Source organism: Varroa jacobsoni, unplaced genomic scaffold, assembly GCF_002532875.2.
Source record: "Varroa jacobsoni isolate VJ856 unplaced genomic scaffold, vjacob_1.0 scaffold_775, whole genome shotgun sequence".
Classification (NCBI taxonomy): domain Eukaryota; kingdom Metazoa; phylum Arthropoda; class Arachnida; order Mesostigmata; family Varroidae; genus Varroa; species Varroa jacobsoni.
The window spans coordinates 1-13,061 of record NW_019213677.1 but is presented as its reverse complement, the minus strand read 5'-3'; the positions used below and the strand labels follow the sequence as shown (position 1 = coordinate 13,061).

General features: G+C 40.2%; 3 protein-coding genes across 12 annotated transcripts in view; 2 read left to right on the top strand and 1 right to left on the bottom strand.

The window, feature by feature from the left end:
* The window catches only part of aay (phosphoserine phosphatase), a 15,746-nt gene extending 13,966 nt beyond the window's left edge, over window positions 1-1,780 (top strand). For both annotated transcript variants that reach the window (XM_022838801.2, XM_022838800.2), the window contains one exon: window positions 292-1,780. In XM_022838801.2, the coding sequence (XP_022694536.1) occupies window positions 292-372 (81 nt within the window). In that variant the 3' untranslated portion in view covers window positions 373-1,780. The remainder of the gene's footprint in view (window positions 1-291) is intronic.
* Window positions 1,781-3,030: 1,250 nt separating this feature from the next.
* MED31 (mediator complex subunit 31) lies at window positions 3,031-5,852 on the bottom strand. Its single transcript, XM_022838803.2, has 3 exons — window positions 5,834-5,852; window positions 4,033-4,133; window positions 3,031-3,373 (listed from the first exon to the last, which is right to left on the bottom strand). Exons 1-3 carry the CDS (start codon window positions 5,834-5,836, stop codon window positions 3,196-3,198), a joined length of 282 nt encoding a protein of 93 aa, XP_022694538.1. The 5' UTR covers window positions 5,837-5,852; the 3' UTR covers window positions 3,031-3,195.
* A 310-nt stretch (window positions 5,853-6,162) lies between these two features.
* LOC111263593 (poly(U)-binding-splicing factor PUF60) lies at window positions 6,163-12,811 on the top strand. Of its 9 annotated transcripts, XM_086969707.1 has the most exons (9): window positions 6,163-6,471; window positions 6,795-7,312; window positions 7,995-8,068; window positions 8,444-8,530; window positions 8,619-8,929; window positions 9,261-9,494; window positions 9,721-10,300; window positions 10,556-10,871; window positions 11,259-12,811. In XM_086969707.1, exons 5-9 carry the CDS (start codon window positions 8,735-8,737, stop codon window positions 11,536-11,538), a joined length of 1,605 nt encoding a protein of 534 aa, XP_086825833.1. In that variant the 5' UTR covers window positions 6,163-6,471; window positions 6,795-7,312; window positions 7,995-8,068; window positions 8,444-8,530; window positions 8,619-8,734; the 3' UTR covers window positions 11,539-12,811. The 9 variants fall into 9 exon arrangements, with proteins under 9 accessions (XP_086825833.1, XP_086825834.1, XP_022694531.1 ...); XM_086969708.1 differs by lacking the exon at window positions 6,795-7,312; XM_022838796.2 differs by lacking the exon at window positions 8,444-8,530.
* The last annotated feature ends 250 nt before the right edge of the window (window positions 12,812-13,061 follow it).

Here is a 13,061-nt window from a genome sequence, read left to right as displayed (position 1 = left end):
ATCCTTTTTAATCCCTTATTATTTTTATATTCATTATTATTGTTATTTATATTAATATTTATACCATATAAAAGTAAAATTGGACAACTTTTTCCAATGTAAACATACTTCTCGTAAGTTACTCGGAACATACAACAAATCTAAACTATTCAAAACAGTATCGCTATTTATTATAGTTTTTTATGCCTAAAGAAGAAATAGTTGATGCAAGACACTATGCGCTTATATGATCTTCCATAATTGCTCGTTCAGTTATACCATAGTTTCATGTTTGTACTGTATCTTTTCCAGATTCGCGAAAAGGTACGGGCGGCGGCACCATGGTTCGTTGAATCGTTTGATGATCTCGTTTCCGAGTTGCGAAAGGCATAGGCCTTCAACATCTTATTCTTTCCTAGCATACCTTTTCTCAGAAATTAATATTAGCTTGAGCAAACGCAACTGTCTCAGAGACGGAAAACAGTGTTGATTGGACGTGCAGTTTTGAACGTAATACTTTACCCCAAGGCACTCACCCAACAGTATTTCGGGGTCCCATTATACGACATACACCATTTTGCAGAATTGTTTGATTCAGTTTGGTCACACTAGCGGGTGTTACAATATATTTCTTCGAAGAAAATTGATGCGACACAAGTATGTCAAGGGACAATTTATCGACGAGTCAAATGTGCCTCTCCGCCTTTGAGAAGAAAGACCCGAATCTGAAGACTATTCGAAAACTGCATCTCATATGGCAAAAGATCTGTTCAAACCAATTATTTATGATTTAGCCTGGTTCACCCATCTCAGAAGATCATCTCTATTTTCGATGATTTAATTTTCCACAGTCTGGACGAGGGAGGCAATCGACGAATAGACACCTTCGAAAAACTGAACTTTATTTCAATTGTTAGATATGTTAAAGGTTTTGAGTATGCTTGTATAGAATATACATATAAAAATGTTGTGACAGAGTACACAGTCTATTGCACTTTTAGGTAAATAGACACATTTTTTCAACAGCAAAAAGTCAAGCCATTACGGACATATATACACAGTGACCGGATATCTCCATGAGCAATTGTTATCTGTTAAGGCTCTCTACAATTGAAAAAAAAAAAGCTAAAAAATTAAAACTTATTAGGCTCCTTAACTCTCTGTAGTTTTACTAAAAAGCGCCCCTTCCATTATTTAGATCATTGGCTCAACTCTTCGTAATTCAAATATTATTTGTAAGTCCTACGATTACAATTATTGTTTTATTCATTGTATAGTACGTATTTATTCGTTAGCAAATCTTAATAAATCTACACAAACCACCAGAACGCCCGTATATGTATTTGTTTGCCACTATATTGGCACCAGTAGTCCAGAAATAACTTTTAATGAGCAAATGTTTTGACCAAATGCAACTACCAGACATTTTCATGAATCTTTGAAACGTACTTGAGACCGCGTTGTCAAAAGGGATAATAATTTTCCATGCATGATTCAGAAAAATAAAAATACGTATCGACACTTATACTGCATATCTGTAATATAATAATAAGAAATTTAAAAACTGAATAGTTTTTACCAAGCTGTTCCTGTACTACTCACAGCCAATGTAACAGCGGAACGTGTCGACGAATGCCGAAATTATTTCTAGTGACCATAATACGGTCGTTACCACGACATGGCAAACAGGTGTATTTTTTACTCAAACTGACATATAAATCGGCACGTTTCTTATGCTGATGTACATATACGTAAAAAACAAGTGACATTAATAAACTGTGAAAACAAATGTATCAATACAGTTTTCGTGTTTTTCGTTTAATGCACTTACCCTTTGCAATGTATCGCTTCTGGTTGCAACAAATAACTGCTCGTGTATTACCTGTTACGATAATAATGTAGGTTCAGTATTTAGTTCATAGGGCAGCCTGTTTTCCATACTGTCGCACCACATGATATACGAGCAGGGATTAGGTCAGTTAAATGTATAAATGCCATTAATCTGGTTGAGCGTAATGCAAATTCTCAAGTGATGTGGGTAGTTGGCGTGTAAATGTTCTCTGTTCATTTTTTTTTTGTTTGTACGTGAGTAAGTGTGGGCCAGTTTCGGTTTGAATGATCCATCTCATTGCGAAATCAGCTTTGTTGATAGACAGGCAGCCTAATAATAATTACCGAAGTCAATATAGCAACAGTATTTTATTGAAAATCGCAAGAGGCAACTTTTAATTGACCACGAACATCCGTCATTCCCTAAACTGATTAGCGACAAGAATTAGCACCGCGTACGTTTTTGGTGGAAGACACGTATCACTAACTCGTCAATTCCGTATTTTGACCTACTGCAATATTACCGTGCAACTATTCAAAACAACTACTTATAGTATATCAGCGTTCATGCCAAGCTGATAATATGTAAACATAAGCTGACAATTAAAGACCCGCCATTTACCGTGCGTTTACACGCGAAAAAAATGTTTTTCGAACGTCGCATTTTCTACCCCGTTGCTCGTAATGAACTTCTTATAAAAACAATCATTTTAATAACAAAAATCAACGCCACTAACAAATGGATAATTAATACTAACATAACAACTAAAGAAGAAGATGTAAATGCTCTATTTAGTATTAAATACCTCTATTAAATAAAAAAAGATAAAATAAAATATATTTACAAAATTTTACCCAGGAAAAATAAAATTAATAATAATAATAACAATAACAACATATACACCCTTTCTTTTAATGTAAAATGTAAACTATTAATTTGAAGATAATGAGAACGATATTGATAAATAAGATGAATAACCCTCTCAAAATAGTTAATACAAAAGTCAAGTTTTGATTTGACTTTTTTTTGTTTATTTCTTTCTTAACTTGACAATTAAAATTAATATATATTAATAAAATTATTGGATGTTTGATAAAAAAAAAATATATATATATTAAGACTATTCCTATAATGCACTTTTTTATTTACAAGATCAATACTCTATATAAATTACTATAATTACTTAACGCGAATCTACCGCTATAAAAAACTAACTGACATAGTTGTGTATTTACATTCTTGCACTTTTTTATTACTTTCGCTTTCATACGAAATATTTACATTTTATTTCTTCATATATACAAACACGTACGCCTGTTTCTAACGCGTACTTACTAGCATATAAATAGACATCATCTCACGTTAACCACTCGAGTCTCGGAACCTTACTTAATGTGCATGGACGGTATGTTGTTGGCTCCGGTTGAAGGTGTTGCCTGAACCTGATTTCCCGTATTTCCAGGACACGCAACGGCGGTGCCCGTATGCGAAGCGCTGCCGTTGCTAGCGAGACCCGAGCTAGTGCCCCCGATATCCTTCGGATCCTGGCACTGCTGAAGTAACCTAGAAAGTTCAGAAAAATTGAAGTACTAAAAGAAAATACCTCGTGTAAATTGCTACTATACTATCCTAGCCAGTAAATATCCGTGAAGTTCATAACAGTTTAAGTTCTCTCTACGAATGTCTTCTACTTATAATAAACTGCTCCCGAGTTGCTCCCATTTTGCTGCACAACTCGGTGTTGCTTTTGCATCTTCCTAGAAATCTTAAATTAGCTGCTAGCTAGTTTTATACTACGAATACGGGTCTTCATTTTCCACCGGCTGAGAAGGCAATCATCGAAAAAATGGGCACGATCAAGAAACCGGTATTTAATAGATGCTTCAATTTTTGTATGTTTCATCCTTCGCGTGCAGTACTGCATAGTAAATCTTTCCTTCAGACACGAAACGAAGTGTACCTATGCAAAGTTTCAATCCTAGACCCCATCTTACAGTGACAAGAAATCGGCATCTGATGAAACGTCACCATGATCCACGCAATAATATACAGCTGTACTTTTCAAGAGCTTTCTTGTCAGTGAAGCATTAATGAGGTTAATAATTGTACCATTACTTAGAACTCAACGTATGTTATCTCTTTGTAGTATGATATGGTAGTGAGCAAGGAACGAGAATTACATTGCAAAAAAACAAGACGAAATGTATCCATGCCTGACCTACCTAGCTCGTTTTCTCGTGTAATGTTGCCAATGTAACAATTGTTGATCTTCAATGAACTTCGCACACTGTCCACTAGCGATCTCCCTTCGAAAGTGCTCATACTGTAGAAGCTCCAAAAAATATAAACACATTGGATACTTGATGAATTTTGCGTATTCTGGTCGGCTCCAATACTGAAGATATGACAAGTAGTTACAAAAACTTTTATCTTTGAAAAAGCCTCTCTGGGCCAGAAAGTTTAAATAATTGGGATTCGCCAGACACTGCACGAACTCTAGTTCGATTTGGAACCGCATTTTTTGCTGCTCATCAGTTTCTTTTGTATTCATATTGAACAGTGTAGTGCTATTCTAGCGTAACACATTCAGATTTTGCCGACCTCAAGCGCAGCATAAGCCTGCCTTATTATATGGAAGCCATACAACAATACTTCAGTGGATTTCGAAACGCTTGCGTAAAAGCGCAGCTCACAGGATCAAACGATATCTGCCAAGCGCCTGTTTGTCACCGATTTAATGCCACTTAACACATCCCATGAAACCATTCTATGTTCTAGAACAGAGCTGTACCGTACTATCGAACATTCGGAATAACCAAAAGCAAAAAAGAGTTTTTCTTGGGGCTGTTTTTGTATGGGTCTTGGATAAGTCCGACTTTCCTCTAATTAGCGCAGGCGTTAGGTCTTTAAATTGAGTTGTGAAAACTTTGACGACTACCTATTTATTGCAATTTGGAAACATATACGTCACTAGAATGTACACATTCATTAATTGTTTAAACTCTTAATATACTAATGGCTTATAAAAGATATCTCGCACACTACTACCGCGTTTATTCGCAGGTAACCCAGTTTCCGTACCCTCTGCACCCCTAAACGACAGAACGAATCTGCCATATTTGTTTTGTACAGTGAAACAGAGCGAAACGGAACTGATAACGATCGGATTTTTTGGTGTTTCCCAAAAAGGGGGGCTCCTGAAAATCAACATAGATGTACGCCACGGCACGGCAGCTACCTACGCCCCAGGTAATTCCTGTTATCTCGATTGCGAACTAATCGTTGACCCTGGAAGCACACATCGTTATTGGTAAATCGTCCCATACACGCTGACTACATCCTCTGCTGCAATGGCTGCCGGGATAGTTCTTGGAAAACCTGGTCGTCCAATCGAACAGACACCTGCCAGTGCATATTTTGCGACATTGTCCAAAGTAGCCGTAGTAGTGCAATTTGGTAATGAATATTTAAAGGACCTATTTTTTAAAACCTCTGGCCGAAATTAGTGGGTACAATAACTACGTATTTGCTAAATCCATCGACGAGTTTGAATCTGTGTCACAAATCATTTGTACTTAGCTTCATGAAAACCATGAATTATTGCACGAGTATAGTACTTTACAGCATGCTGTTTATCGTATAGAAGATAATGGCTTTCCGCCTTGATATTCCTAGCGAACAGGTCGTTTACGTTAAGAGATCTATGCCTTCGCTATTATTTTTTTATATATATTTTTACAGGCGAACCTGGGCGGCAACGTCTGGCAGGCGGAGAAAGCAAAGAAGCCCAAGTTGGACAGCAAATATGGTAAGTTTGTCGTTATACGGGTCGTTGACGTGAAGGCTACAGGGATGCAAATGTCCTTGTTCTACCATGAGTCAGTTGCGCCTTACGATACGTTGTGTAGGATAAATGATGTGTTTGGCCTGCTTGCGTGACGCTGATTTTCTATTGTTTTTTTTTTCGCGTTTTCATGTTAACGACGCTTCGTCCCATGTTGTGGAATGTCCATGACTCCTTACCATGATGGCTGGCTCGTTGTTTGTCCATTCAGTTAGCTGCTACTTTCAGAGATCTCATTCGGTGTACTAATACAGCGGGAAAAAAATGGGGATATTGTACCACCATATGTTCTTCTGCGTTTTTCTCTCTTTCTCTCTTGTTTTTTTTTAACTTCATTCGTGTGCACAGGTTTACCAACTGTAGACAGGTTCTGCAAACCGTAGGCTCCGCTGCGGCGGCTAAACCATGCCTGCGGCGGCGGCAACAACAACGGCCCCAGCTTTCAATCACGGCTGTATTGGGCCTCGAGGACCGCTATCGTAATACAGCCTCTTGTGACTTGGCATAGTGAAGCGCGCGTGTCGCAAATGGGCGTGCTGTAACTAACAACAGCAACAACCGATAACAGTTGACTGATTCTATCGAAACAGAAAGAGAGAGTGGGAGAGGGAGACACGTGCGCGTTGATGTTGTATTTTGATCTTTTCCTTTCTATTATTCCCTGTATCGCAATCTTTTTCTCGCATGAGACAAGTGCGAGCCAGAATCAACTCCAGCTTCTACGACTGTTACAGCAATTACAGCTACCATCTGTTGCGTCGTTGGCGGAGGTGCGATCAAGCCAACAAAGCACGCGAACGATCTATGGACAGTGGCGGTACGCAGATTTCAGCCGATCGTTTTTTAATCGTCATTCCAGATATTAAGGCTGTTCCAGATACAGTAAGGTGTGCTGGCGTGGCACAAGGTGTGAGACGATTAGTCGACCACAGGAGAATAGAATGCACGCAGCAACAATGCTTTCTACTAAAGCCCCTTCGTATTATTATTATCATCATCATTATTATTATTGTTATTATTATTATTATTATTAGTAAAATTAGTTTTTCTTCATTGGTGTAGTTCTTGGTGTTGATGTTTGCTTTTTTTTTGTTTGCCTTGCATCTTCCCACGTCCAAATGCGTGTGACCGGCAATGCAGCAAATATAACATTCGCGTCCATACACACTGTTGTGGCCGGCAATCGCATAAAGCTCAACAACAGCTGAAGAGGTGACGAAAATCAACAAAGGGGTAATTGAACGATGGAAATCGGAAGGCCAGGATCTGCGAAGACATACACCCGATCAGCTTGACAAATTCGCCGTTTCACAGCTAGAATCATATAGAAGTTGATTAGAGATGCTCAATTAATATGCGTCACATTTTGGTGCTTCGGAGAAGTGTGCATATCGTAACAAGAAAACGTGTTAAATTGAAATATCGGCCTTGTTGGACCTCATCCATGTTCAGGTGTCGTGCAGATCCACCCGGAGGCCTATATAGTCTGATCTGCTTCAGTTGTTTATTAGTCATGTATTAGCCTGGGAGATGGCTTTCACAAACTGTAAACAAGGACGCCGGCGAGAACCGGTGCCTCGTTCGATTGATGTTCGTAGGGTAGACCGTTCCTAATCTGCAACGCTCTTTCAAGGACGTGCTCTCAATAATGCGATCAGGTTAATAGTAACTAACTAAGGCGCAAGTGCTAAGGCGCTTAGCAGGACACGCCTTGGTAGATCTAATTCGTGACTGTTATATATTGTTTTGATCTTTTTTCTCTTCTTTTCCTAGAAAATGAGTCTTGGCGACCGCCACTGCGCCGTGCCTTCTCGGTCGACTGTAACCCAGAACGACATCTGAAGGCTCTTAGAGACCCCTCGCCGGCGAAACTCCTCGACTCCGCGAGAGTTCGAGAGCAATTTACAGCAAATACATTTCGAATAGGCAACAAATAAGACACTTGGTTCTCGATATAGCGAGGTAGAGGTAGTGAGAGAGAGAGAGAGAGAGAGAGAAATAGAGAGAGAGAGAGAGAAACAAAGCTTGTTTGTACCAAATAGTTAGCAGGTATCAGGTACCAACAAAACAGGCAAGCTGCCATCGAGCAAAGTGACAACTATGATTTTAACTCAACATCTTTCGTTCGCTTGAAACTATTGAGCGTTTGAAAATATTACCTAGCTCTGTCTGTAGTTTCCCGAACGGCCGTTGGTCATTGAGATCGAGTCTAATGAATAGCGGACCCTTTCATTCTTTGAGTATTGGACTGGCTGTCCCCGCTATTCAAATTGGTTGTATGTGACGGCAATGATGGCATTGCCCAGGTTGATATATTCTTTTTTTTTTTGTTTATTCCAGGTCATCCCGTTCAAGTTGAAAGTGTAGCCCCTCTACAAAGTGGCGGCCGAAATTTCTATACAGCTCACTACCCGGTAGTTTATTGCGATGTCCATTAGGTATACTTATGTTAAGTTTACATGCGAAAGATGATGTAATCCGACAGGTCATCTTTGATCACTGTTGATATTCTCGTCTGTTTTCTCACGCTCATCATAACGAGGAGTAAAAAATCGAATGGTTTACCTCTAATAATCTGAAGACGATGAGCGCACTCCACAAAAGTGTTACCCTAGGGCGGCTGGAGGCAAACTCATAATGTTCTGTCCTTTATAATAATAATTATTATTATTAGGCTTTGCTATTACAATCGTTGTTTTGCTAACTTCGAGCATTTATATTGTCAGAATCTGCTTGGCGGCAGAACCGAGACAAGAAAAAAAAATAGCTACAGCGAAAGAGCGTTGCAGATTAACCAGGAATGCACACTTGTCCATGAGTATGGTGCTGATAACGACGATCGAGGAATGGCGGCCATTAGTATTAATCAGTTTTTGGTAGGTGTAAACGTTCGTCGACGGTTATTTCTATATAGTTTTTTCTTCTGATATTGGATCAATTTAGCTAACGGATAGTGTTTTACAGGTATCCAAACGGGGCCCGTATTGGCAGGTCCAGGTGCACTGAGGGAGCAGGCCCACGTCACTTTGGAAAAAATCAAGAACTTCCAGCTCCCAGAACTAACGCCCGAACAGCAGGAAATGCTCGACAAGGCAAAGAAGTATGCGATGGAACAGAGCATCAAGACGGTCATCATCAAACAGACGCTGGTCCATACACAGCAGCAACAGAAGACTTTGCAACGACATCAGGTTAGACTGCAAGAATCCTGCTGGCAAACAAAGACGTCGTCAAACTACACTTCTAGTCAAACGCTGATAGAGTATCTCGAATACGTAAGTCTGAATATAATAATCATGTTTAAATTCAACAGCGAAATACAGAACGAACGAACGAACAAACAAAAAAAAATCGGGAAAATTCAGCATCGCTTCTGTGAACCTAGAACCCTTTGCACCACGGCGAAGATCGCTGACAGATGGAGTACAGATTACAGCGGTGACTAGGCTATTTTGCGGTAAATGCATGTCGTTTAAACAATTGAGGTATTGCTAATAATAGAGGCTTATCAAGCATGAGTTATAATCTTCCTATCGCGTCTTATTTCATAAATAACGCAGAGAGCGGGTACACGTTTTTGCTTACATGCAATTTTTGGACTTACAGGCTCTCGTTCTAATGTGTCGCATTTATGTGGGGAGCATTAGTTTTGAATTGCGAGAGGACGCTGTACGTACGGCTTTCAAGCCGTTCGGTCCAGTGAAGGCGATAAACATGTCTTACGATACTGTTACACAACGACATAAAGGTTTTGCCTTTGTCGAGTTTGAATTACCCGAAGCTGCGCAGCTTGCCCTTGAGCAAATGAACGGTGTCTTTATGGGAGGACGAAATATCAAGGTAAAAAAAAAATCAAGCACAAGTTCTGCTACACTTTTGTGCATTGCTTACGTTTTCCATTAGGTAATATATTCCACTGCTCAGCTCTAAATTGTGAATCAGTGATTTTTCAATACGGGTATTTTTAGCAATCATTCTGAGTAATTTCGAGTGTTCAACTTGAGTGGAAGAGACAGCAATTTCATTAGAACTAAATTTATTTTCATATTTTCGCGTGTTTAATTAGGTTGGTCGACCATCAAACATGCCACAAGCTGCGCCAGTACTCGACCAGATCATGGAGGAAGCAAAGCAGTCGTCACGCATATACATCGCGTCAATCCATCAAGATCTTAGTGAAGACGATATTCACTCCGTGTTCGAAGCATTTGGCAAGATTAAGAGCTGTAAACTGGCACCAGGGGTACATCCCACAGAAAAGCACCGTGAATACGGTTTTATCGAATACGATACTATTCAGGCGGCTTCTGACGCTATCACCTCAATGAATTTGTTCGACCTAGGGGGACAGTTTTTGCGAGTGGGACGTGCCATCACTCCATCAGATTGTGCGCTTGGCAATCTCGGTGTTTTACTCCCAGTCGCTCCAGTTTTGGCCGGACCTCTACCGACGGCAGCAGCAGTAGCAGCCGCTGCTGCCACAGCCAAAATTCAGGCCCTCGAAGGCACCGTCCTGCAAGGCAAGCTCGGAGCCGATGATCTTTCACCAGGCAGCGGTGCCTTGCTAGCTGGGAACGGTGTTCCCACTGCTATGCCTGGTTTAGTCCCAAATTTGGCTGCTTTACCACCACCTGGAATTGTAACGCGTAAGTGCTCAATAAGACAAAAATGAAAAGAGCTTTTTCTTTCAAAAGAAAGTTTCTTTTGACTGAAATGCTTTTTAATTTGGCCTAGAAACGTGGCGCGCATGTTCATATCTAAATAGCCATGCCCTAGACAATACAATAGCAGGCCACTCGCCTACTGATGAATTCTTAAAATCAGTGTATCAGAACTGACTATTACACATTTTGAAAAATATTTTTAATGTAATTTTGACTTGTTTGATTTAATTGCTTTAGTTGATGCTGACGGCAAGCCTAAAGTTCAACTCCCGCCGCCTACTGTGTTGACTACGCTTCCGCCCATCGGGACGCCCGTGCCCATGCCACCGCCTCCACCACCGCCTGCTCAAACAGAAGGACAAAACTCTTCACCTCAGCTAAAGAAACCTTCATTCGAAGAACTGTTGGATGACGCGAGAGAACTACCGCTTCCGTCAGGTGATACGGAGGACCCTGAGGGAGATGTGGCCATCAAGGGTGGCGGAGCCCGGTTAGCCATGATGAGAAGACTCATGCGAACTAAAACACGTGACCAGTGTGTTATGATACTTAGGTAATGAGGAGCTTGACAAGAAAAAGGTTGTTCATTTGTTATAACCACTAATGAATATTTGATCCGTACTATTGGTATGAGTCAAAGCAGTATACAAAGATAGGACTTGATTAATTGTTGTTAAGTCTATCCCCTTAGCCCTTTTGTGCGCAACCTCAAAGTAAAAAGAATTTATTTTTATTGATATTACTAATTATACTCTGGTACAAGATGGAAATACGACGGTTGTAAGAAAGTGTTAAAAAACGTACCAGCCATCTAGTTTACTTCGGTTCTGTTGTTAGCTTTAATCGCGACCTACTTCACCTAATCGGTTCTGCCTACTTTGTCAACGTACAACTAATCCTTGTACCTCATTGCGCGAAATATATATCTATTTTCTTTCAGAAATATGGTTGGAGCGGACGAGGTCGATGAGGATCTGGAGCCGGAAATTTCAGAAGAATGTGGTAAGTTCGGTACCGTCAACAAGGTTACCATTTACAATGAAAAGCAGGGTGAAGAGGAGAACGCACCCGTTGAGGTGAAGATCTTCGTAGAGTTTTCAAAGACTTCTGAGATGCACATGGCTATCAAAGCATTGCATGGACGCTTTTTCGGTGGGCGACAGGTTATCGCAGAGATGTACGATGTATTCCTGTACGATAACAACAATCTGTCGGCCTAGGGGGCCGAGAATAACGAAGCACTTCAACACGAGGCTCCAGGAGCCTGGCTATCAGTTCGGCCCCGCTCTACTAGCAGCTCGCGAGGCGAGCAGTAAATGAGTCTTCTATCATTGTTTTGCCTACAGGTCGCGTGATGTCACGCTCGTGCAGCTATCGAACGTATTTAGCGTAATCGGTACGTGTTGGCAATTACCATTTGTCGAAATATCAAGCATCGTATATATCTGAAAGGACAACGAGTGTGAAAGACAAATGAACATGGTCAGATTATACCTGAACTATTCGCCAACAACATCAAAATACTCCGCTAAACAAGAGAAGCCACTGCACAAGCGCCCGGCATTACTCGGCATAATTTATTGTATGTACTCTACTTTTAATTTATTTATGGCTGAGTCATAGGCCACTATTCGCAGATATTGCTGATAGATCAGATAAAAGACAAAGCAATGAATGTATGTGTGCGTGCGTGTTGGCGACAAACGTGGTTAGCCTACATTTGTGTCAGTCGATACTGCGTCTAATCTTTGTGTGTGTACAAGTAATCGTCTTTGGAAACGCGATTACCATTATTGACGCGATTACGTTCATCGCAAAAAAAATGCTTCCATTAAGCCGGCCTAGTTCTGTGTTAAGGTTCTTCCGCCCAATTCGCACGGCTTTCAAAACTAGCGAATAAGGTGACGCTTACGCTGATTTTTAGTATTATTACCGCATTATTTTTACGATGAATTGTCCGAACCAACGGTGCAGAAGAACAGTTCAAAGAAATGAAGATAAACTCTTGTGAATTTATTACTACCTATAATGCATTGTGTACGTAAAGTGTAACAAGCCAAAATACAGAATCACTGGTTGGATTTTTTTCGATTAGTAGACATCACGTTACTTGGCAATCTTATCACATGATCGATTTTTCCCTCATGAACGAACCAACCACGGGCGCAAAAGCGCTGTTATAGAACAGGGCAAAAAGGGAAGGGAATGTACTGCAGTAAAGCAGTGAGAGTAGTTTTTTCCTAAGTAAAAATATGCTTGCAGCACATTCAGGCCCAGATTCACATGCTATTGGCATAATATTTGAAATTATATGGTTAGTAGCTTTTTCTAGCGTCAGTATAGGGTCATACCGGTTGAAGCTGCTGTGACTGAAACGCGCTGTGTTGAAAATGTACTTTATTAGGTATTTTTCCAGCCCGTTCTAGTTAAAATCAGATCCCTGACAAGCAGCTGATCGCTGGAATAAATTCTGAAAGGATATTTGAGGGCCGATGACTAAGCTCAATTTCTTGTTTACCATCATCTCTGTAGACGTCGTGCATAAAATAGGAACAATAGAACATGTGCGTATGTATATAATTGCTAAATAGTTCAAAATGAAAAAATAGCTGTCATTACGACTGTGACAATGGTGTATACGAGTATAGAGCTCTCTTCGAGGAAATTCCACAGACAGTCAGACGCCACGAGATCATTAATAGTATGTATATAAATATAAATAGATACCACATTACACATATAT

Bases quoted from the DNA above. Each gene is read 5' to 3' on its own strand.
- MED31 (XM_022838803.2), bottom strand. The intron at 3,374-4,032 runs GTAGGTCAGGCA...TGAACTTTCTAG, and splicing joins TACACGAGAAAACGAGCTAG to GTTACTTCAGCAGTGCCAGG.
- LOC111263593 (XM_022838788.2), top strand. From the start codon at position 6,339: ATGAGACAAGTGCGAGCCAGAATCAACTCCAGCTTCTACGACTGTTAC. The intron at 10,301-10,555 runs GTAAGTGCTCAA...TAATTGCTTTAG, and splicing joins ACCACCTGGAATTGTAACGC to TTGATGCTGACGGCAAGCCT. The intron at 10,872-11,258 runs GTAATGAGGAGC...ATTTTCTTTCAG, and splicing joins CAGTGTGTTATGATACTTAG to AAATATGGTTGGAGCGGACG.